Here is a 23,513-nt window from a genome sequence, read left to right on the forward strand (position 1 = left end):
CAAGTAATGTTGTTGCCATGTGACCAGGAGGTCACGGGTTCAAGCCATGAAAACATCCTCTAACAGAAATGTAAGGTGAGGCTTTATACAATAAACCTTTGTGGTTCGGCCCTTCCTCGAACCCACGCATAGAGAGAGCTTTGCAGCAGCGGGGTGCCTTTTTATTTGAATGATTAAGATATTGTCTCTAGATCTAAACACGAAATGATTAAGACTAATTGTTTTTATATATCTGAATGTTCATGATTTATTTATTTGTGAACACTAAATAAACAATTCAACTAAAAAGCATATTTAAAATATATATATTCAATAAATAAAATCATAGTTTGATTAAACAAATGAAACATTTATGTTCACTAGTGATGGTAGAGATGGTTTGTAGTGGCAGTGTCGGATATGGTTGGTGTTAGTGGCTAGGAATAGTGGTGGTGATAGTTGTGATGATGGAGGTAGTTGGTGTTGTAGTGATTGGTATGATGGTGTCGGTTGATAATGGTGATGTCTGAAGAATATATAGGTTGATGATGCGTTTGTGGTAGTTGGTGACAGTTCTAATTGTAATGGTGGAGGTGATTGGTTGTAGAGATTCGCCGCAACGATGGCAGTGGCTGATAGCGGTGGTGGAGGTGGTAGCTCGTGGTGATTGCTGTGGTAGTGGCTGTTGATATTATTATAATGGCGGAGATGGTAGGAATGGTAGCGACTGTCTATAGTGGTGGTTGTGATGGCAGTGGTAATTGTTGATGGTGGTGACAATAATGCTGGTTGACAATGGTGATGGTGATTGTGATAGCCAATGTGGTTAATGGTGGTGGCCGGAGAATTTGGATATAGTGGTAGTGAAAATTATCCACACTGAAATACCTCTTAATGATATTAAGACTTTGTTTAATTCCTGAATTATCAATGCCTATTCAGACCAAATAATTGCTTACATCTTTATATAAACAAATGCACTTAATGGCTTAAGGTCTGAACCATTCAAATTCAGATAATGCAAACAAATAAGGCCTTGCCCACAAGAGGATATATTATTATAGTCAATATATTTGTTGATAACCTTTTTTACTAACATCCCTTTTGTCAATCAATCTGACTGACTAGATGAATCTTCATTGCAAAAGGCTATTGGAGCTTTAAGGGCAAGAGCAAAGCACAACCATGACATGGGTTTTAGCGAACAAAAACACCAACGAAAAAAGATCAAAAATAGAAATGAAATGCTCAAAATGTAACTATACACATAAACAATAACTAATTGCACAAAAGAAAGGATAAATATGATTAAGCTACATTTAGGATGTTGTGCCACTAAAGACATAATCTATCATTAAAGGTGCACATGCCATAGCATCTTGATGACTCTACCAAAGCTCTAATTAAGCGAGGCAAAACTCAATATGAGTTGTAAGGCTTAATTTTGCCTCAAGCGAGTCTTTAACAACACTGCTTCACTGACCACACCTATCAACAATCAACCAGTATTGTCAAAGGCATGCTTTAAGTATGCTTAAGCTCTGAAGCAAGGCTCAAAACAAGATGAGCGTGTCGTCCTGCTTAATGTGCGCTTCGTTGTCATCATCAAGGTTCCAAGGCATACCTGCCTCTTCTGAAGAGGGGACACTACATAATTATATCACTTTATCGTAACCTTTATATTTCTTTGTTCTTATATTTGTCATTCACACTTACAATTATTTGTCTTGGACTAAATATATATATTTGTGTTTTTTCTCCCTTTGTGCCTTTTTTAAATTAAAGCCTATGTTTTATTTTCATTTTGCGCTTAAAGCCCCAACAAATCATTAAGCTTTTTCGTTTTTTGCTTTTGATAACATTGCAATTAACAACAAATTTACTTCTTCGTGGGCATCTCTTTAGTCATAGTTTGTCAACAACTTAGGTGAGAAAATATAACTTGCAATCTTAGGAAATAAAAACAACAAGGATGCCTCAAAGGTATAATGTGAAGTCAATAATCGATGATAACCAAAAAAGATGTAGATTTAAGGAGGATTACGAGTTGAGGAAATACTTCTTCGAACTACCATTGAACAATTATGTGGAGGAGATAGGTCTACAACAAAAAAGGATTGATGCAAGGCGTGAATCATCAACCCAGGATAGAATGACCACGACAATGATAAGTCAAGAGCAACCGTGTTATTGGAGAGATGTGGGAGAAGTAGCACAAAATCCTAAGTGGTTCTACTGGTACAACCACATAAATTTCAAGATGGTTAGAAGAAGGTTCTAGTTAGTAGCAATAATGCCCTTTTTAACATGATAGCAATGAAGGGACACAAACTTGAGACCACAGAGAGTTAGTTCATTTTTGCAAGAACAATTGTGAAGAAAACAAGTATTCCTTTCATTTCAATTCGAGTGTCTTAGTTTGTTGAGCACAAGATTTGATTTCAATTTGGGATTGTAAACTAAAAATGTTCGTTATGTACCAAAATTCCCTTCATGATCTAAAACACATGCCATGCAAGATTTTCTAATTAAATAGTTATTGAATGTAGAAAGAAGCAATGTTTTTGAAACACATTAATAAGGAAATTGGTACACTTAAATTGAAACTGTTGATTTGTGAATATTTAAGATTTGATTTTGTAGGATCTTAATTGATCTGATAAAATCATATCTGATTTGTTGCAGATAGTTTAGGCAGTTAGATAAAAAAGATCACATCTTGATTGTCATATCTGCTAGAATCAAGCGATTTGATTCTGTTATGTTTGCTTTCCTGTACTATAAATTTGTAGCTCTCAGATGAATAAAATGTACACTTTTGGTACCAATCTTACATAGTATCAGAGCAACATTATTCTTGTGTTGTTGATGACTAAATCAACATTTACTGGGCTGCGTCACCCAGCGGCATTAACAGAAGCCGAGAGTTCTATTAACAAAGTTCCGACCGAGACAACAATGAATCAAGGCGACAATTCTTCTCATTTTTCCTTTCAGCTTACTTCTCACAAGCTGAATGGAAAAAATTATTTGAAATGGGCACAATCTGTCCATTTGGCAATTGATGGTTGAGGAAAACTTGGACACTTGACTGGAGAAATGAGAAAGCCCGAACCAGGAGACCCGGAAATAAACACCTGGAGCTCAGAAAACTCGATGGTAATTGCTTGGCTACTAAACTCCATGGAACCTACTATAGGTAAACCATATTTATTTCTTCCCACTGCGAGGGATGTCTGGGAGGCGATTAAAGAAACTTATTCTGATGTAGAAAATGTCTCTCAGATTTTTGAATTAAAATTTAAACTATGGAAAGCGAGGCAAGGAGAGAGAAATGTTACTCTTTCTTATAATGAGATGGTTTCCCTGTGGCAAAAATTAGATCAATGCTATAATGATGAATGGGAATGTTCGAAGGATAGCGTAAAAGCAATGAAAAAGGAAGAAAGTGAGAGGGTATTATCTATTTTTAGCAGGGTCGAACCAAGATTTTGACGAACTTCGTTCTCGACTACTTGGAAAAATCCGCTGCCCACTTTGAGGGAAACATTTTCTGAAATTAGGCGTAAAGAAACAAGGAGGAATGTTATGCTAAAAAAAGATTTCAATCTGGAATAAAAAAATATAGTCATCTGCTTTAGTTGCTACGAAAAATGAGAATGATACGAAAAAGAAGCCGTGGTGTGATTTTTGCAAAAAATGCTGGCACACTCGTGAGACTTGCTGGAAGATCCATGGTAAATTGCCTATCTGGAAAAAAATCAGGGAAGAAAACCATGACAATCAAGCCTTTCAGTGTACCAATGAAGAACTGGGGCTGAAATCTTCTTCAGAACTCGACTTATACTCCTTTAGCAGGAAATAAAAATGTCAAAGTTGCTGATGGTTCCTTCTCAGCAATTGCTGGGAAAGGGACAGTCAAACTAACACCTTTTATAACTCTTTTTGATGTCCTTCATGTTCCAAAATTGTCTCATAATCTTTTGTCCGTCAACAATTTGATTCAAAACCTTAATTGTCGTGCTATCTTTGACGATATTTCATGTGTATTTCAGGACAAGGTCTCGGGGAGGATGATTAGCAATGCTAAGGAGTCTGAAGGTCTCTATTTTCTTAAAGATGGTGGCAATTCAATATATTTTAGTTCAGCTTGTTTGAACTCTGTTCTAGTTAATAAAGTCATGTTATGGCACTATCGCGTTGGTCATCCTAATTTTCATTATTTGAAACTCTTGTTACCATAGTTGTTTATGAATAAAACTACATTATTTTTTCAATGTGAATTTTGTGAAATGGCTAAACACAGACATTCATGTTTTTCATCCCAAAGTTACCATGCCACAAAACCCTTTAAGTTAATCCATAGTGATGTTTGGGGACCTTCTAGGATAGCAACCGTAAATGGAAAAAGGTTGTTTTTATGTTTCATAGATGATCACACTAGACTAACTTAGGTGTACCTACTGAAAGTCAAGGGAGAAGTAAAACATATATTTGAGGCTTTTAATGTTATGGTTGAGACACAATTCATGAGAAGATTCAAATATTTCAGAGTGATAATGGGAGAGAGTTTTTTAATGACCACCTAAGCAATTTTTTCACTTCCAAGGGAATAGTGCACCAAAGTTCATGTCCCGATACACCCCAACAAAATGGAGTAGCGGAGAGAAAATTGGCACCTTATGGAAGTAACTAGAGCCTTAATGTTCACAAGCGGAGTTCCTAAATTTCTTTGGGGAGAAGCTCTTCTGATATCCACCTATCTTATTAATAGGATGTCTTCTCGTGTTCTAAGTTTTAAAACCCCTTTCAATATGTTCAAGACATACTTCCTTACTTCTAGATTGACAACTGATCTATCTTTGAGAGTTTTTTGGTGTAGTGTATTTGTGCATATTCATGATCATAATAGGAGTAAACTTGGTCCATGTGCTAAAAAATGTGTTTTGTTGGCTATGCCCCTAGTCAAAAGGGTTACAAGTGTTATGACCAAATTATTAGAAAGGTTATTGTCACAATGGATGTCACCTTTTTATAATCACAACTGTTATTTGAAGCTCATCTTCAAGGGGAGAAACATAGTGAAAATTTGAGGGATGATAAAAATCTTCTTGACCTCACATGTGAGGAACAAAAGGATCCAAGTTTTATGATAGATACAGGAAATAGTTTTTTAGTAATAACAACCTAGATAAGGTAAGAGATCCAAACTTAAATAATGACAATAAGGATATTGAGGCAATAGAGCATTTTCTTGATACAATTAATGACAAGAACAGGGAACAAACAAAAGAATTACAGGTTTACATGAGAAGAAATCGAAATCAAGAAAAAGAGATCAAGGACTCTCATCAAAACAAAATGTTCGCCCCACAAGATCTTACTGATACACAAGGTAATTCTCTAGAACCTAACTCTGATTTACCCCTTGTTAGTTTAGACCTTGATTTTCCAATTGCCAAACGTAAAGGGGTAAGAAAGGTCACCAACTATCCCATGTCAAATTTTGTCATATAGAAACTTATCCCTTTCCTTTATAGCTTTTCTAATGGAGATACCGAGAAATGTGCAGGATGCTTTGAACGTTCCCGAGTGGAAGGAGGCAATTCTTGAGGAGATGAACACTCTGAAGAGAAATGAAACCTGGAAAATGGTGGAACTACTTCGTGGAAAGAAAACAACGAGCTGCAAGTGGGTGTTCATCAAATTTAAATCAGATAGGTCCTTAGAGAGGTATAAGGCGTGTTTGGTAGCAAAAAGATTCACTCAGACTTACGGGATTGACTATCTTGAGACATTTGCTCCAGTTGCCAAATTGAATTCAATAAGGGTTCTTCTGACCATTGCGGCCAACCTTGATTGGCCCCTCCAACAACTAGATGTGAAGAATGCAGTCTTGAATGGAAAACTCGAAGAAGTCTACATAGACCCTCCTCCAGGTTTTGAAGAAAGTTATGGAACTAGAGTGTGCAAGCTAAAGAAATCACTCTACGGGCTCAAACAATCTCCAAGAGCTTGGTTTGAGAGGTTTACTCAGTTTGTGTTGCAAGCAGATCATACCATGTTCATTCGACATTCTCTTGAGGGAATGACAACTATTCTGATAGTGTATGTTGATGATATTATACTTACAGGAGATGACTTATCCGAAATGGAGAATTTAAAGAAACTGTTGGCCTCAGAGTTTGATATTAAAGATTTGGGCCAGTTGAAATATTTTCTTGGCATGGAAGTAGCGAGATCAAAAGAAGGCATTATGGTGTCACAAAGGAAGTATGTACTAGATCTTCTAAGAGAGAGGAATGAGTAGTTGTCGTCCAGCTGAAACACCCATTGATCCGAATATATAATTTGGAAATAAAGAAAGGAAATTCAGTTGACCATAGTCAATATCAAAGACTTGTGGGGAAGTTGATCTACTTGATATAGCTTTTCCTGTAAGCTTAGTCAGTCAGTTTATGCACTCTCCAAAGAAAGAGCACCAAGAAGCGGTGATACCAAACGGTATCTAAATGAGCACAAAACAGTCCGCAAACTCACAAACAGTCCACACGAACAAGACACTAAACGGAAACAACAAACTCAAACTTAAACGATAAAGAAGATATGTAACTTGACACAATGAGAACTCATAATGCAGCAACTAAAGAGTGTATTAATACTCTAAAACCTCCACAAAACAAGTTAACAAGCACCACGCTCTTATGGAACACAAGAGGAACTCGGTTCACTCAAGCACTCTCGTTTCTAGCCGATACATACAACACAAGAAGAAACCATTTCTTGTGATGTCAAAGTGGTGGTTTACTCTCTTCTTGAGAGGAAATTGATGTTCAATATTACAAGTGATTTCAAGAATGAGCTAACTAAGGAACAAGACTAAGGAAAATGTTTAAATAGTCTATTACAAAAGGTGTTGCAAAAGGACTCCTTTGCCCTTAATGAGAGTGGCGGGTGTGGAGTGTATTTGGGGCAGCCTTGGGTGTATTTTTGAGCACCTAAGGCCAACTCTCACATGTCAAGGCGTACACTCCCTTGGGCGCATTCACAACAAGTTCAAACGCGTTCATTTTCATAAACGCGCCTTGTAGTCTTTGTAGTTCCCGAGCTTGGACAAGGCTTTGAAAAAGGTCTTCAATTCACTTTGCAAATCTGAAACTTAGACCTTCAACAAAAACTTGTAATCCCTGTGCTCCTCATGCTTGTATCATCTATGTACTAGATCTTCTAAGAGAGGGGAATGAGTGGTTGTCGTCCAGCTGAAACACCCATTGATCCGAATATATAATTCGGAAATAAAGAAGGAAATTCAGTTGACCACAGTCAATATCAAAGACTTATGGGTAAGTTGATCTACTTGTCACATACTCGACCTGATATAGCTTTTCCTGTAAGCTTAGTTAGTCAGTTTATGCACTCTTCAAAGAAAGAGCACCAAGAAGCGGTCTACAGGATCCTAAGATATCTTAAAAGTTCTCCAGGGAAAGGGTTGTTTTTCAGAAAAAGTCAACACAAGGGCATTGAAAGCTTTACAGATGCAGACTGGGCAGGTTCTACTTCATCTGGAGGTCTACATCTGGATATTGTACATTTATCTGGGGAAATCTTGTGTCCTGGAGGAGTAAAGAGCAGAATGTTGTGGCCCATAGCAGTGCTGAAGCTGAAAACCAATCTATGGCCCATTGGATATGTGAAATGATTTGGCTCAAGAAGATGATGAAAGAACTCAAAAAATCGTTTGGTTTACCAATGAAGTTGTACAGTGACAATAAAGCTGCCATAAGTATTGCTCTCAATCCAGTTCAACATGATAGAACAAAACATGTTGAAGTGGATAGGCACTTCATAAAAGAGAAGATTGAAGAAGGAAGTGTGTGTATGCCTTTCGTCCCAACAAATTAACAAAGTGCAGATATTTTCACAAAAGGCTTGTTTAAATCAAAATTTGAAATTCTTGTAAGCAAGTTAGGCATGACAGATATTTACATGCCAACTTGAGGGGGAGTGTTGATTTGTGAATATTTAAGATTTGATTTTGTAGGATCTTAATTGATCTAATAAAATCATATATCATATCTGATTTGTTGTAGATAGTTTAGGTAATTAGATCAAATCTTGATTGTCATATTTGGTAGAATCAAGCGATTTGATTCTGTTATGTTTGTTGAAATCTGCCTCATGAGCTGTTAACTAATGCTGGATTGGCATGATTACATGGTTGCCGATGTGTTTTTTCTGTTTCCAGAAGATAGAGTTTTTCTGTATTAGTTTTTCAGTTATGATTTTCCTAGTCTTTAGGCATATAGCTGTTGGTGGACTTAGTTCCTATTTATTAGGTAGTTCAGTTTTTTTGAGTTACTGCATTAGTCAATGCAGTTTGTTAGGGTTTTCTGTATTTAAGCAACTTCTTTGCAGCATAATAATACATCTCTCTTTTCCTCTTCATTTGTTGTTTGTTTTTCCTTTGTAAACATCTACATGTTTGCTTTCCTATATTATAAATTTGTAGCTCTCAGATGAATCATGTACACTTTTGGTACCAATCTTACAGAAACAGAGGAAGTACCACTGAAGATACTTGGAGGAATAAAATATAGAGAAAGTATGGCGAATGAAAATTATGTAATTTAATCTTGGATTTCAATGGAGGATAGATGACTAATTAAATAATTTGATAACAAAATTGCACCTATACTGCTCGGACTCTCTATGATGTTACAACACTCGTGTCGGAACCTCCAAAATTGCACTACTTTTCAAGGATCCAACATGCACTGGGCAATATTTTTGAAGAGTTCGAGTGACACAAAATTGCACTCTCACAATACAACTGAAAAGCATGAAGAACTTCACACTGTGACCGAAAATAGCCCTTCTGCAATCCCATTATTAATATTGTTGGTACAACATCAAAGTTTTCAGACCAGTCACCCCCTTTTTGTGTCTGAAAACCTCCAAACGTAAAGACAGCTGTTAAGTGTCTTACATGTTCTTCCAAGGATTTTCTACAGACGAGGATATCATCAAAACACACCAAAACAAATTTCATAACCAAGGAGTGGAAAGCCTGATTCATGCGTGCTTGAAATGTGGTAAGTGCATTGGTGAGCCGAAGGACATTACCTCGAACTCTTAATGGCCCATATGAGTCTTAAACAGAGTCTTAAATACATCCTCAGGCTTCATTCTGATCTGATTGTAACCAGCCCTCAGATCCACCTTGGAAAATATCACTGACCCGTGTAACTCATCTAACAGGTCATCAACTATAGAATAGGATACTTCTCCTTGATAGTTATCTCATTCAACCCCCTATAGTCAACACAAAATCTCCATGTTCCATCATTTTTCTTGACAAGCAGGGCAGGTGATGAGAAAGGGGATTGACTGTGCTGAATAATACCATTGGTGAGCATTTCTGCTACTTGTTTCTCCAACCCTACTTATGGTAGTGGTTATATCTCTGTGGTCTGAGGCTGACTGGTGTAGTCCCTGGCTTGAGTGGAACAGTGGTCTAAATTCCTTGCAAATGATAAAGCCTTAGACTCAGCAAACACCTCTGCATGCGTGGACAACAGTCAGGATTGAACTGTCTACTTGTGCATCCTGTGTAGTTACAGCCTGTATGAGAAATAAGTGTGCCATGAGGGTCTGTCCTTTCCTCAGTAGCTTCCCATTGTACTGCCATTGATCATGCTAATTTGGCCCTTTCAGGAATTGCATGTAACACCACCTTGTTGCCCTTTCTCCCAATAGTCACATTGCTTCTCATGATCAAATTTGGTGGAATAATGCTTCTTCATCCAGTCATTGCCCAATACTATGTCACATTCTCCTAGTTTAAGCAGTCTGGGATCCTCTACAAAAGTCTTCCCCCTCATCTTCCAAGTAAACTGAGGGCAACTAGAGTTGCAGTATACATAATTACCATCTACTACAGTCACTCTGATAGCTGAGTCTAAATAGACTGGTAACCTGTCTCCTTTACTGTGACTTCATTAATAAAGCTATTGGTGCTTCCTGAGTCCACCAAAATTGATAGAGCCCTCTTCTTCACAATACCATAAACCAAGATGATATTTACCCCATTTGCATTGCCTGAAAGAGCACTGAGAGACACTCCTTCCTGAATTTCCAAGCTCATCTCATTCTCAATTTCTACTTCAATCTCAGGAGGTTCTTCTTGGCTGACAATTACTTCCTTAGGTGAACCAGTCATGCACTGCAACTCTCTCACCTTGCATTATGGCCCACACCATGCTACTCACCACATCAAAAACATAGATGATTGGCCTTCTATATTCATACACTTCAGAACTTAATCTGAGTGAATTAGGCGTGGAATTAGGAGCTGCACTAGGCCTGGCACCCCCGTAATTTCCTGATCCCCCACTTCAACTAGAAGGTTTAGCCGTCACCTTAGACTTCTTCATAGCAGCCTCTATTGCCTTCTCCTGTAACCTAGCCTGCTGGATGGCCAGATTGAGTGTAGTAGGTGTAAACATCTTCACAGCATTCTTGATCTCCTCACTCTAAGCTCCAACAAAACTAGGCAAAAAATGGGACTAATTCAAAACTGGGTTTCTTACAATCATTTGAGCCTTAAGATCTTTGAATTTCCTCAGGAATTCTTCCATATCACCAATCTGTTTGAGATTGTTGAACTCTTCCACGATATCCTCCATCATGATATCACCAAATCTATCACAGATCTCCTCCTTCAACTCACCATGACACCGGTTCTCTACTTAAGATCAGAGAGTTGTACCAGGTCTCAGCATCCCCATTCAAGTAAAGGGCAACCCTTCTACTTTTTGATTCTCAGGAATCCGATTTAGATTGAAGTATCTATCACATTTTCGCACCCATGCCTTAGGATTAGAGCCTTCAAAGCTCAGAAGTTCCCTCTCAGGAGTTGGAAGAGTTCTTGATGTGGTCTGGCTAGGCGACAATCCTGAGAAGGAATGGGAAGGATACCATCTCCCCATTCTGGTGCCTAGTCCTAACCTCTATTGTCTCTTCTCTCCATGGGCGTGAGTTGATCTAACAGTTACTCTAGTGCTCCTTGGATGCCAGTCTGGATAGCAGCTACCCAAAGCTTGCTGTCCACCATGTCATTCACCCAGAATTTCATCATGCTGAGCTAGTTTTTCATCCATGAGTTTCCTTCTTGTTCCTTCTGCCATCTCCGTGTTGGATCAAGTTGCACAATCAGTAAGCTCTGATACCAATTGTTATGAACCCCATTCAATTTATCAATGGAACAGGCAAAAAAAGAAAACGAAATACACGACACAGTGAATTTTGGAATAATTTTGTATTAATGGAATTGAAAATGCAATTACAGCTAACTGAAGGCTTGAAATGAAAATAAACTAAATACAATGGGTCGCCATTGATAAAGCTTTACATCTAGAGCTGAAAATGGAAGATACGAAGGAGATTAGAAAGGAATAGAAGAAATTGGAAGGGATAGAAGAAGAATCAGTCGAGAAGTTTGTTAGGAATACCATTCAATTTCGATGCCTTCCTCTCTCCTCTGCACGTGTCTCTTATTCACAGCAGCTTCAATCTCAATCGTTAAGCCTCATTAATCTCCATCTAATCTCAGCCCTCCATTCTTCTGGAAATTACCTTAAACCCCTTCTCTGTTTCTTTTATTCAAATTTCAGTTAAGGTCCTTACACAGCTCTCACACAATAAATGGGAACAAATGCTACAAACTAATTCCCAACAACAGAAAATCAAATTTTCAGCCATAGAAAATCAAATAGGAGTACTAAAGATAACAAATTGAGAATGATACAACTTGGACTTGTCAAAACACTCTCCAATCGAAATATTTCACACAAGCTACCACCAGATTCCATTCAGAGACGTCAAGGTGATGCCAAAACGGTAAACAGATGCAATTTCGGGTGACACACTCCTGCATGTAGTGCCCCTTTAGACAGTTGGAAAATCTTTCATCAGCATGTGAGCCTCATGCTCGTCTCCGTCGGCTGCTGGATTTTGTGGTTCTGTAAATTGAGGGTAGGCAACCTACCCTAAATTGGTGAGATCAAAATTTCAATTCCCAATCACCTTCTGAAGTACCAGATTTGGTCCCAAACTAAGTCTCACTTCCGGCAAAGCAAATGATCCAACCTGATACCATGTAGGTAACAAGAATGTGAAGGAATTTTCTTATTTATTATAAAGAAATGGATCTTGGCCTAACTCAACCCCTAAAGCTAGCTCAAGAGGTGAGGGTTGCCCAAGCCATGTTAAAGAGATTATCCATCCCTTGAAGTACAAATTGAGGCTCTTCAACCCCCACCCCAACTCCACGCCCAGGATTGTACACTTGAAGTGAGGAAAATTTTAATGTGCGGACCCTACATGGGGGAACGATAATTGGGATGAGTCCTGTTGTGTTACCATGATTCTTCTTTGAGGTAAGGAGGTGTAACTCAACCCCAAAAGCTAGTTCAAGAGGTGAGGAACCATCCATTGGTTAAAGCATCAATGTGGGACTCTTCATATATACATGATGCAAAAGGTATATATACATATACACTAGGTTCTTATTAAAGAAAAAAACATTCTAAAATGTTTACATATTTCCTACACTACGTGCATAACACTAAATGTTGTCTATATTCATTTTGTAACAAAATTGTAAATGGTACCAGTACGCCACTAAGTGGTCAGAAAAGTGATTGGTTGACTGGAAATGACTAATTTGCTGAAAAACTGCTAAATCCTTGCCATAAAGTTTTGGAAATCAGATAGAGAATTATGCAAGCAGAGAAGCTCGGTTGACTCCCAAAGTGAAAGAAAAGACCAACCAAAGACTCCCTTATCCTGAGAAATTTTGGAGTGAAAGAATCGAGTAGTCAGACTAGGGCTCCGGTAAATCTTATGGGTCTTGGATGGTTCGGATTGGAATTTTAAGTTGATAACCAAGTTGCCGCAAAGAGAAAGTGAAGCTCACTGGAGAAGGCTGCATGTGCTGGCAGCGTACTATGCACATGGTGTCAAATCTTCCTGGTTTAGATGGAACTCCAGGGATTACATTACGCTGCTTCTCTCCCTTTCCATTAGTTTTCCAGTCCATATATTGGTAATGGTATGTTGAGAACACTGGTAAGCAAATCGACATTTGGTGAATTCAGAGATTGTCAAAAAAATTGCACGGTAATGTTCTTATTCTGTATCAGATGTTGCTGGTGACTGCACAATGATTATAAGGGTTATTTCTACCTTTGATCTGGCACTATGTGAGAAATAAGAGAGAATGCATCAGACAATTCTGAATCATTTTATAGGCTCACATTAAGTTGTAGATTCTTACGTTGGTCCGATGCGGAAGACTTGCATTTACACTTCCGTATTACATTTTAATTTTAGTATTTCCATTTATGCGACAAATTTCAACTTCTTAAACCTTCTTTTAAGAAGTTCTTTATAAAGCAAACCGATTGTCTTTGAAATCAACAAATCTCAGTCGAAGTTTAGCTACGTGAAGGTCACTCTTATCTATACTGGATGGGGGGTCATAAGTTTCAGTAGGTATATCCTCTCAAGCAGTTGCACCTTTTCCTTATGAGATAATGCTGAGTACTCCTTGTGAGATAATTTTGAGTATAAGTGTAAGGCCTTCTGTTTTTTCATCAACTTCGAATTACAAGGATTTTTAAACAGAAAATTTGCCTTGTTGCAGATTATTTGGCAGAAACCTTCAAAGATATGTACAAAACTGTGAGGTAGATACTTCTCCAATGTCTTTACTTCTTCTAGGATTTGCTTACCATTTCCATATATGTGACTGTCAACCATGGATCTTCTCTTTATATCCTTCTTGACATCTTATTGTATACCTACTATTGAATGACAATGTTAAAATTCATGCATCAGCATCAGTGAAATGGGATTGCAGTTTCTTAGATCCAGTAGCCCTGATCATCAACCTCCACTGTTTTTGACGGAAACTCCTGAAATGGATCTTGATGAGAAAAACAAAGATACACCCAGTGAAACGAGTGAGATCGATGGTTTGACTTCTAAGGAATTTGAAGGATTTTCACAAGTATGTAGTCTATCTATTTCCCTTATCTTCAAACATCAGTTGTGTGATTTATATTATCCTTATTGTTGCATCATAACTATTTCCTTTCTTCATATTAGTTTCTTCCACATCCTGGAAAGCCTTATATTCTAGTTCTATCCAATGTGCAATATGGGGCAGAACCTCCTTGATGCAAGAGGGTTAGGATTCATCCAAACCTGCCTTGCCATAATGAGTGTATAGGTGTAAAGACAAATTTGCACTTTTGTTGGATAAACTGAACCTGGCTTACTGATTAAGGGGATTCATTCTCTAGGAGAGATAGGAGTTAGAGTCTAGATTCCCCAATTTTCCTTTTAAGGCCAATTTAGAAATAGATGATGAATTTACCCTCCTTACTCTATCTCATATAATGTAAATTTGTTTGGATTAAAAGCTTTTGAAGAGCTTTTGCTGATCAAAGATGAAAATGATTTAACTGGGTAAAACAATAGTGATGGTGAGCTTGTGTTATCAAAAAATCTTGTGAGTTTTGCCTCTCTTCATGAGCGTTTCAGTGTCGTCATCAAGGGTATAAGACATATTTTTTTGTTGATTTGTGAATATTTAAGATTTGACTTTGTAGGATCTTAATTGATCTGATAAAATCAGATTTGATTTGCTATCGATAGGTTAAGTAATTAGATCAAATAAGATCATCTCTGCTAGAATCAAGTGATATGATTTTGTATGTGCTTGCTTTCCTGTACTATAAATTTGTAGGCTCTCAAATGAATAAAATGTACACTTTTGGTACCCATCTCACATGGCATCAGAGCAGCTTTATTCTTGTGTTGCTGATGACTAAAACAACATTTACTGGGCTACGTCACCCAACGGCATTAACAGAAGCTGATTTTGTTAACAAAGTTCCGATCGAGACAACAATGAACCAAGACGACGATTCTTCTCATTTTTCGTTTCATCTTACTTATCACAAGATGAATGGAAAGAATTATTTGGAATGAGCATAATCTGTTCGTTTGGCAATTGATGGTCTCGGAAAACTTGGGCACTTGATTGGAGAAACGAGAAAGCCTGAACTAGGAGACCCGAAAATAAACACTCGGAGTTTAGAGAACTCGATGGTAATTGCTTGGCTACTAAACTCCATGGAACCTGCCATAGGTAAACCATATTTATTTCTTCCCACTGCTACGGATGTCTGGAAGGCTGTTAGAGAGACTTATTCTGATGTAGAAAATGCCTCTCACATTTTTGAATTAAAAAATAAACTGTGGAAAGCGAGGCAAGGGAGAGAAGTATTACTCTTTACTATAAGGAGATGGTTTCCCTGTGGCAGCAAAAATTAGAATAATGCTATAGTGATGAGTGAGAGTGTTCGAAAGATAGCGTAAAAAAAATGAAAAGGAAGTAAGTGGGAGAGTATATCTATTTTTTGGCAGGGTTGAACTTTGTTCTCAACTTCTTGGAAAAAATCCACTTGTATCTTTGAGGGAAACATTTTCTGAAATCTGGCGTGAAGAAACAAAGAGAAATGTTATGCTAAAAATAGATTCCAATCTGGAAGCAAAAAATATAGTCATCTACGTTAGTTGCTGCAAAAAATGAGAATGACAAGAAGAAGAAGAAGCCATGGTGTGATTTTTGCAAAACATACTTGCACACTCGTGAGACTTGTTGGAAAATCCATGGAAAACCGCCCAACTGGAACAAAAAAAATGGCAGAAAACCATGGCAACCAGGCCTTTCAGTGTACCAATGAAGAACCGGAGCTGAAATCTTCTTCAGAAATGCCACCATTCACCAAGGAACAGCTAGAGCTATTGCACTAACTTCTCCAATCCACTAAACCTAATCCTTCTACTCCTACTTGTTCTTTTACCCAAATAGGTAATGTACCATGTATTTTTTAGTACAGATTCAACTAGTATAAGCTCTTGGATCATAGATTCAGGGGTTAGTGATCACATGACATGGAACTCTCATTTTTTCTCGACCTATACTCCTTTAGCAGGAAATAAAAATGTCAAAGTTGCTGATGGTTCCTTCTCAGCAATTGCTGGGAAAGGGACAGTCAAACTAACCCCTTTTTTGACTATTTTTTTGTCCTTCATGTTCTAAATTGTCTCATAATCTTTTGTGCATCAGCAAATTGACTCAAAACCTTAAGTGTCGTGCTATCTTTGACAATATTTCATGTGTATTTCTGGACAAGGTCACGGGGAGGATGATTGGCAATGCTTGAGAGTCTGAAGGTCTTTATTTTCTTGAAGATGGCGACAATTCAATAAATTTTAGTTCAACTCGTTTGAACTCTGTTCTAGCTAATAATAAAGTAATGTTATGGCACTATGGACTTGGTCATCCTAGTTGTCATTATTTGAAACGCTTGTTACCAAAGTTTATGAATAAAACTATATCCTTTTTTCAATGTGAATTTTGTGAAATGGCTAAACACATACGTTCATCTTTTTCATTGCAGAGTTACCATGCCACAAAACCCTTTTACACTTTCGATTCACACCAAAAATAATAAAGAGCTAAACAATTCATCTTAAAATTCTATAAATTGGTCCTGTTTGCCCTCAAAACACCTTTGATTTCTTTCTTTCCATATTGTCCACCATATACATACTGGGACATTTTCCATCTCCCCTCATTTTCATTAGTATTTCCACTCTGATCCAACTCGTTAAAATACTTTCAATGTTCCTTGGTTTTACCCAAGTAATCTTCCTGATGAATATCCTCTGATCCTATGATGTTTGGGGACCTTCGAGGATAGCACCTGTAAATGGAAAAAGGTGGTTTGTGAGTTTCATAGATGATCACACTGAACTAACTTGGGTTTACCTATTGAAAGACAAAGGGGAAGTAAAACAAATATTTGAGGCCATTTATGTTATGGTTGAGACACAATGTCATGAGAAGATTCAAGTATTTCTGAGTGATAATGAGATTGAGTTTTTTAATGACCAACTAAGCAATTTTTTCACTTCTAAGAGAATAGTGCACCAAAGTTCATATCCTGATACACCCCAATAAAATGGAGTAGCGGAGGGAAAAAATAGACATCTTATGGAAGTAACTAAAGCCTTAATATTGAGTCCCTAAATTTCTTTGGGGAGAAGCTCTTTTGACATCCACCGATCTTATTAATAGGATACTTTCCTTTGTTCTAGGTTTTAAAACCCTTTTCAGTATGTTCAAGACATACTTCTCTACTTCTAGATTGACAACTGATCTATCTTTGAGAGTTTTTGGGTGTAGTCTATTTGTTTACTTAAATAATGAGAAAAAGGACACTGAGACAATAGAGCATTTTCATGATACAAGTAATGAGAAGAACAGGGATCAAACAAAGGAATTGCAGGTTTACATGAGAAGAAATTGGAACCAAGAAAAAGAGATCAAGGACTCTCTTCAGAACCAAATGTCCGCCCCGCAAGATCTCACTGATACACAAGGTAATTCTCTAGAACCTACTTCCGATTTACCCCTTGTTAGTTTAGACCTTGATCTTCCAACTACCAAATGTATAGGGCTAATAAAAGTCACCAACCACCCATATCAAATTTTGTGTCATATGGAAACTTGTCCCCTTCCTATATAGCTTTTCTTCTCAATTATCTGAAATGGAGATATCGAGAAATGTGCAGGATGCTTTGAACGTTCTCGAGTGGAAGAAGGCAATTCTTGAGAAGATGAACTCTCAGGAGAGAAATCAAACTTGGAAAATAGTGGAACTACCACGTGAAAAGAAAACAATGGGCTGCAAGTGGGTGTTCACCATCAAATTTAAAGCAAATGGGTCCCTAAAGAGGTATAAGGCACGTTTGGTAGTAAAAGGATTCACTCAGACTTATCAGATTGACTATTTGAAACATTTGCTCTAGTTGCCAAGTTGAATTCAATAAGGGTTCTTCTGACCATTGATGCCAACCTTGATTGGTCCTTCCAACAATTAGACGTGAAGAATGCATTCTTGAATGGAAAATTCGAAGAAGTCTACATGGACCCTCCTCCAGGTTTTGAAGAAAGGTATGGAACTAGAGCGTGCAAGCTAAAAAAATCTCTCTATGGGCTTAAACAATCTCCAAGAACTGGGTTTGAGAGGTTTACTCAGTTTGTGAAAAAATAAGGGCATACTTAAGGGCAAGCAGATGATACCATGTTCGTTCGACATTCTCTTGAAGGAATGACAACTATTCTGATAGTGTATGCTGATGATATTATACTTATAGGAGATGACTTGTCCGAAATGAAGAATTTTAAAAAATAGTTGGCCTTGAAGTTTGAGATTAAAGATTTGGTCCAGTTGAATATTTTCTAGACATGGAAGTAGCGAGATCAAAAGAAGACATTATAGTGTCACAAAGGAAGTATGTACTAGATCTTCTAAAAGAGAAAGGGATGAGTGGTTGTCGTCCAGCTGAAACACCTATTTACCGAATATAAAATTCGGAAATAAAGAAGGAAATTCAGTTGACTACAGTCAATATCAAAGACTAGTGGGGAAATTGATCTACTTGTCACATACTCGACTTGATATAGCTTTTGCTATAAGCTTAGTCAGTGAATTTATGCACTCTCCAAAGGAAGAGCACCAAGAAACGGTCTACAGGATCCTAAGATATCTTAAAAGTTCTCTGGGGAAAGGATTGTTTTTCAGAATTAACCCAACATAGGGGCATTGAAAGCTTTACAGATGTAGACTGGGCAGGTTCTACTACTGACAGGAGCTCTACATCTGGATATCGTACATTTATCTGGGGAAATCTTGTGATCTGGCGGAGTAAAAAGCATAATGTTTTAGTCCGCAGTAGTGCTGAAGCTGAAAATCGATCTATGGCCCATGGGATTTATGAAATGATTTGGCTCAAGAAGATGATGGAAGAACTCAAAAAACCGTTTGATTTTCCAATGAAATTGAACTGCGGCAATAAAGCGGCCGTAAGTATTACTCACAATCCAGTTTAACTTGATAAAACAAAACATGTTGAAGTGGATAGACACTTCATAAAAGAGAAGATTGAAGAAGGAAGTGTGTGTATGCCTCTCGTTTCAACCAATCAGCAAATTATAGATATTTTCACAAAAGGCTTGTTTAAACCAAAATTTGAAATTCTTGTAAGCAAGTTAGTCATTACAGATATTTGCATGCCAACTTGATGGGGAGTGTTGATTTGTGAATATTTAAGATTTGATTTTGTAGGATCTTAATTGATTTGATAAAATAAGATTTGATTTACTATAGATATGTTAGGTAATTAGATCAAATAAGATCATATCTTGATTCTCATATCTGCTAGAATCAAGCGATCTGATTCTGTATGTGTTTCCTTTCCTATACTATAAATTTGTAGCTCTCAGATGAATAAAATGTACACTTTTGATACCAATCTCACATTTTTCCTTGCCAATGAGTGTATCCTGAAGAGGCAACACTAAAAAAAAGACATTTCACTTTATCATAATTTAATTTTCAATTTCTTTGTCCATATATTTGTTAATTTTTTATTATAATTATTTGTCTTGGACTAACATAGTTGTAATTTTTCTCCATTTTTGCCTTTTATGTAAAGCCCACCTTTTATTTGCCCTTAAAGCCCCAATGGAGCTTTTAGAGTTTTTTGCGCTTTTCACCTTTGATAACAGTGTGATGGATTTCTAATTAGTTTCTAAAGGCATGCTAATATTTTTGCCAATGTAAAGGCATGATAGTTAAATGAGTAATCCTTTTAGACTAAGTGATTAAACATAGATTTTTGTCTCATTTCTTTTAAGACCGTCTTAATACAATAAGTTTTTTTTTCACACAAGGTAAAAGTATTCAAGTTTATTTAGTTTGCTAGAGTTTAGTAAATAAATAGAACCATAAGAGTATAAATAAGTAATAGATAGACTAAACAGTTTTTCCTTTTTTGGTTTAAGTAAAATCCGTTACGATTCAATGAAATGCTAAGTTTTTTAAGTAACATGTTACAGTAAATTTGGTTTAAATTAAATAGCTAAGTTATTAAGTAAATCTTTCGTCAAGTTAGTGAATTCGTTGTTAATTATTTTTGTATTTAGAGTTTGTCCTATTAGAATTTTAGTTTGTATTCACTTTTAAAACTTATTGAAGAAATATTTCTCTTAGAATATTGTTCGAGCTTTCAAAATTAAGTTTTGAACTCTCGAAGTGCACTGAACTTGGAAAAAAGAGTCAATCAATCAAAGCCTTTGCTTCGTTGAAGAGACAAAATCAGTAATTCGATTTAAAATTTAATCGTTCTAATTTTGTACTCCGTTTGTTTTTTTTTTTTTTTTTTTTTTTTTTTTAAAAATAAAAGTTGACACAAAATGAGATTGTCTTGTCCAATTATTTAAGAAGAATTGTGGCCTCTCACTATGAACCAAAAAATAGAGTTGTGGGCTGTTCTGCCTTTCAAGTCTGCGTCGCCCTCATTGCTAGTTAGCACTGTTATTCTGTTTACACTGGGCTGAACCTGGTTATTTAATCCTACATATGTTGCTGTATGCAGCAAAGACCTTAATAAACCCCTATAAATCTAACTTCTCTGCCTCAGTTCTCTTGCTTATGCAAAATTGCAGAACTCATGTATCAGACATCCTCAGCTAGCCGTAGTTGCTGTGATGTTCTGATATGCCTCATGTACATCTCAGCTGCTAGCAGTCTTTCGTAATGTCTGGAACTCCTTTAAATCAGATGTGTGCTAGAACTTGAAACAATGTAATCTGACATAAAAAATGCATTTCCGTAATTTCACTAGCTACTCAAGTGTTTGGCTTAGACATTTCAACTTCCGTTATTTGTCTTCGTTATGGTTGAATTTAGTGGTGCCCACACTAATATGTCTCTTTTCCTTATGGATTATTCAGGCTGAAACTCAACTGTACAAAATGCTTATAGAAGAGAGAATTAAGCTTGCCAGAGCTACTGGAACTGCTCCGTAAGTACATAATACAATACTCAGCTCATTCTTGTGGAACTTTGGTTTGATAAACTATCCATATAATATTTGAATTACAAGGGATGCTACATGCATGTTATGACAGTATTTTCCCTTGATGCCTAAAAGTGAGATACAAATTTATGTCTAGTTGTCACTTCCAGATATGCAGTCTGTGGTGACCAAACATTGAAAAGGATAAGCTTGACCAGGCCTTCTACAAAAGCAAGACTAGCAAATATAGATGGTGTAAACCAGGTATACTTAGTAGTTGGATACTGGTAGCTAAATACTTGTAACTCTTGCACGACTAGTTGACACATATCAGAAACTCTAAGGGCTCATGCATTCTCAGTGTAATGGGAAGCGTTGCAAAGTGTGAGATAGCCCTGGTAATTTAATCACCTTAAGTTGAATGTACCTTGTCATTTTCATTTTATTCTCTTGTCAAGCTCTGAGTAAACTCCTTTCTATAATTTGATGTCTTCATGCATCTTTATTTTCAATGCTCAGATGCCTGTTTGCTGTCTTCCCCCTTTGCTCCTATCAGGAGGTTCATCCATGAATCACCTTTCTGTTTTACTTTTGTTGCCATCTTTATTGCTGAAAAAACCATGGTTCTACTTTGATTCCTGAATGTTTAGCGGATTCTACATCTGTTTCTTGTAGTGCACATTATTTTATCGAACTTTTGGTGTTGTTGGAGTTAATTTCTCAATTCTGTTGCAGCATTTCATTAAACTGTATGGTGATAATTTTCTTCGAAGTGTTAAACAAATATCAGAAGCTTGCAATCTCTCTTTGGATGGGAATCCAACCAGTCAAACCTCTGTTCCCAGTAAGACACTCACAGTTCGAAGCAATAAAAAGTTGACACCAGCAAAATTTGAAGCATGGAAGATGTGGCATGAGGATGGTCTTACGTTCAAAGAAATCGCTGTGAGTCATATTAGGATTTACTCCAGCTTGCCTGTTACAATTCTTACATATTCTTTTTCATGTAGAATTTTCCTGGTAGAGCAGCAGCAATAAAGGAACAAACTGTGCTAGAGTATATACTCGAAGCTGCACGAGAGGGATGCAAAATGAATTGGACCAGGTTTTGTGAGGAGACTGGGTTGACAAGAGAGACATTCTTGAGCATCCAGAATGCCATCTCAAAAGTTGGTACAGAAAAATTGAAGCCCATAAAAACTGAGTTACCAGAAGAGGTGCGGTCTATGTTGAAATCGCTCATATGATAGATTGTTCAGTTGTTTGTGATTGTAGTGCATTCTTTATAGCTGGCGTACGTGGGGTTGCATGCCAATTATATTTTTAAAAGCTAAATAAGTCTTCTTAACAAGCAGATAAGTTATGGTCAGATAAAGGCATACTTGACGATGCAAGAGGCAGGAGTATCAGCTGAATTGTTTTCATCCACATCCGAGCAAAGTTGCAATGGAGATGAATGTTTGACTGAAATATCAGAAATAGTACAGAACTCTATTATTCCATCTGATGTGCAAAGAGATGATGGCATAGTTGAAGCACCTCTCATCACTGGTATAAATGGTGCTTCTTCTCCAGGGAAAACTGAAGGAGCAGAATCTCATCTCCTGACTGAGAGGAGTAGGAAAGAAGCTGCATCCAGTGAAGGTGATTTGCTCATTCCTACAAAACGCCAGAGGGTCGAAGCAGCAGAAGGAGAAATTTTTAGGACTCTGGATGCCACAGAAGAATCCATATTGAGCTGGCTCAAGAACTTTGATGATGGGGTAAGTACTTGTCCTTTGTAGTCACACATATCTTTTTAAAGTTTTCATATTCCTTGTTGATGGGAGGACAATGTATAAATATGCAGGTTACCCTTTCTGATCTTTTGGAGCACTTCAATGGGTCCAACGAGAAATCTTTAGTCAATCTGCTTTGTTGTCTTGAAGGTGAGTTTTTGATATATAGGAAGAGCAACCTATACAAGCTTATGTAATCTTTCTGTGTAATTTGTGAACTTAGTGGATCCATATCAATTTCGCTGTTATTTGCCACCCATTTCTACTCTGTTATTTTCTTCAAATAGTAAGGATCAATGATCCTCACAAAAGCTTTGAGTTTGTTAAATTGGGAGCAAGCGTCAGTGGAATAGTTTCTTCATCACCTAGTAAATCGGCGAGAATCTTGCAGCAACTAACTTCAATATAGTGGCTGGATGATTGAATTCACTAGCATAGCCACCCTGTTAACTTGTTATTGTTTGATTAACAAGTTGTCTATTGCAGACGTGTGATTGTTGCAACTTACATCAGTCTCTGCATTACTAGTGATTAAAACTTGGTTCTATTGGGATGTGTAAATGCTGAATGATGCTCTTGATCTGAAATTTCTCCAATGGTTTGTGCTCAGAGTTTCATGTGCATGATGCTTTCTTGGTGCTGGGTTATAACTTTGAAGAGTTACTGGGTATTTGAAATTTCAACTCTGTCAAATTGTCTTTGCCCATTTGGAGTAAGCCAATCCTAATTAGCTGTTTACTTTCAACTGTTTGA

General features: G+C 37.1%; 1 protein-coding gene across 1 annotated transcript in view; it reads left to right on the forward strand.

Annotated features, from left to right (window-relative positions):
• The window catches only part of LOC107854085 (ATP-dependent DNA helicase RecQ), a 45,962-nt gene extending 22,695 nt beyond the window's left edge, over positions 1-23,267 (forward strand). Inside the window, exons 13-20 of the mRNA XM_047396432.1 lie at positions 13,685-13,727; positions 13,879-14,050; positions 20,918-20,988; positions 21,153-21,246; positions 21,718-21,927; positions 21,993-22,199; positions 22,338-22,745; positions 22,832-23,267. Of these exons, the coding sequence (XP_047252388.1) occupies positions 13,685-13,727; positions 13,879-14,050; positions 20,918-20,988; positions 21,153-21,246; positions 21,718-21,927; positions 21,993-22,199; positions 22,338-22,745; positions 22,832-22,957 (1,331 nt within the window). The 3' untranslated portion in view covers positions 22,958-23,267. The remainder of the gene's footprint in view (positions 1-13,684; positions 13,728-13,878; positions 14,051-20,917; positions 20,989-21,152; positions 21,247-21,717; positions 21,928-21,992; positions 22,200-22,337; positions 22,746-22,831) is intronic.
• The last annotated feature ends 246 nt before the right edge of the window (positions 23,268-23,513 follow it).

The sequence above is a fragment of the Capsicum annuum genome, chromosome 9, assembly GCF_002878395.1.
Source record: "Capsicum annuum cultivar UCD-10X-F1 chromosome 9, UCD10Xv1.1, whole genome shotgun sequence".
In the NCBI taxonomy this organism is placed as follows: Eukaryota; Viridiplantae; Streptophyta; class Magnoliopsida; order Solanales; family Solanaceae; genus Capsicum; species Capsicum annuum.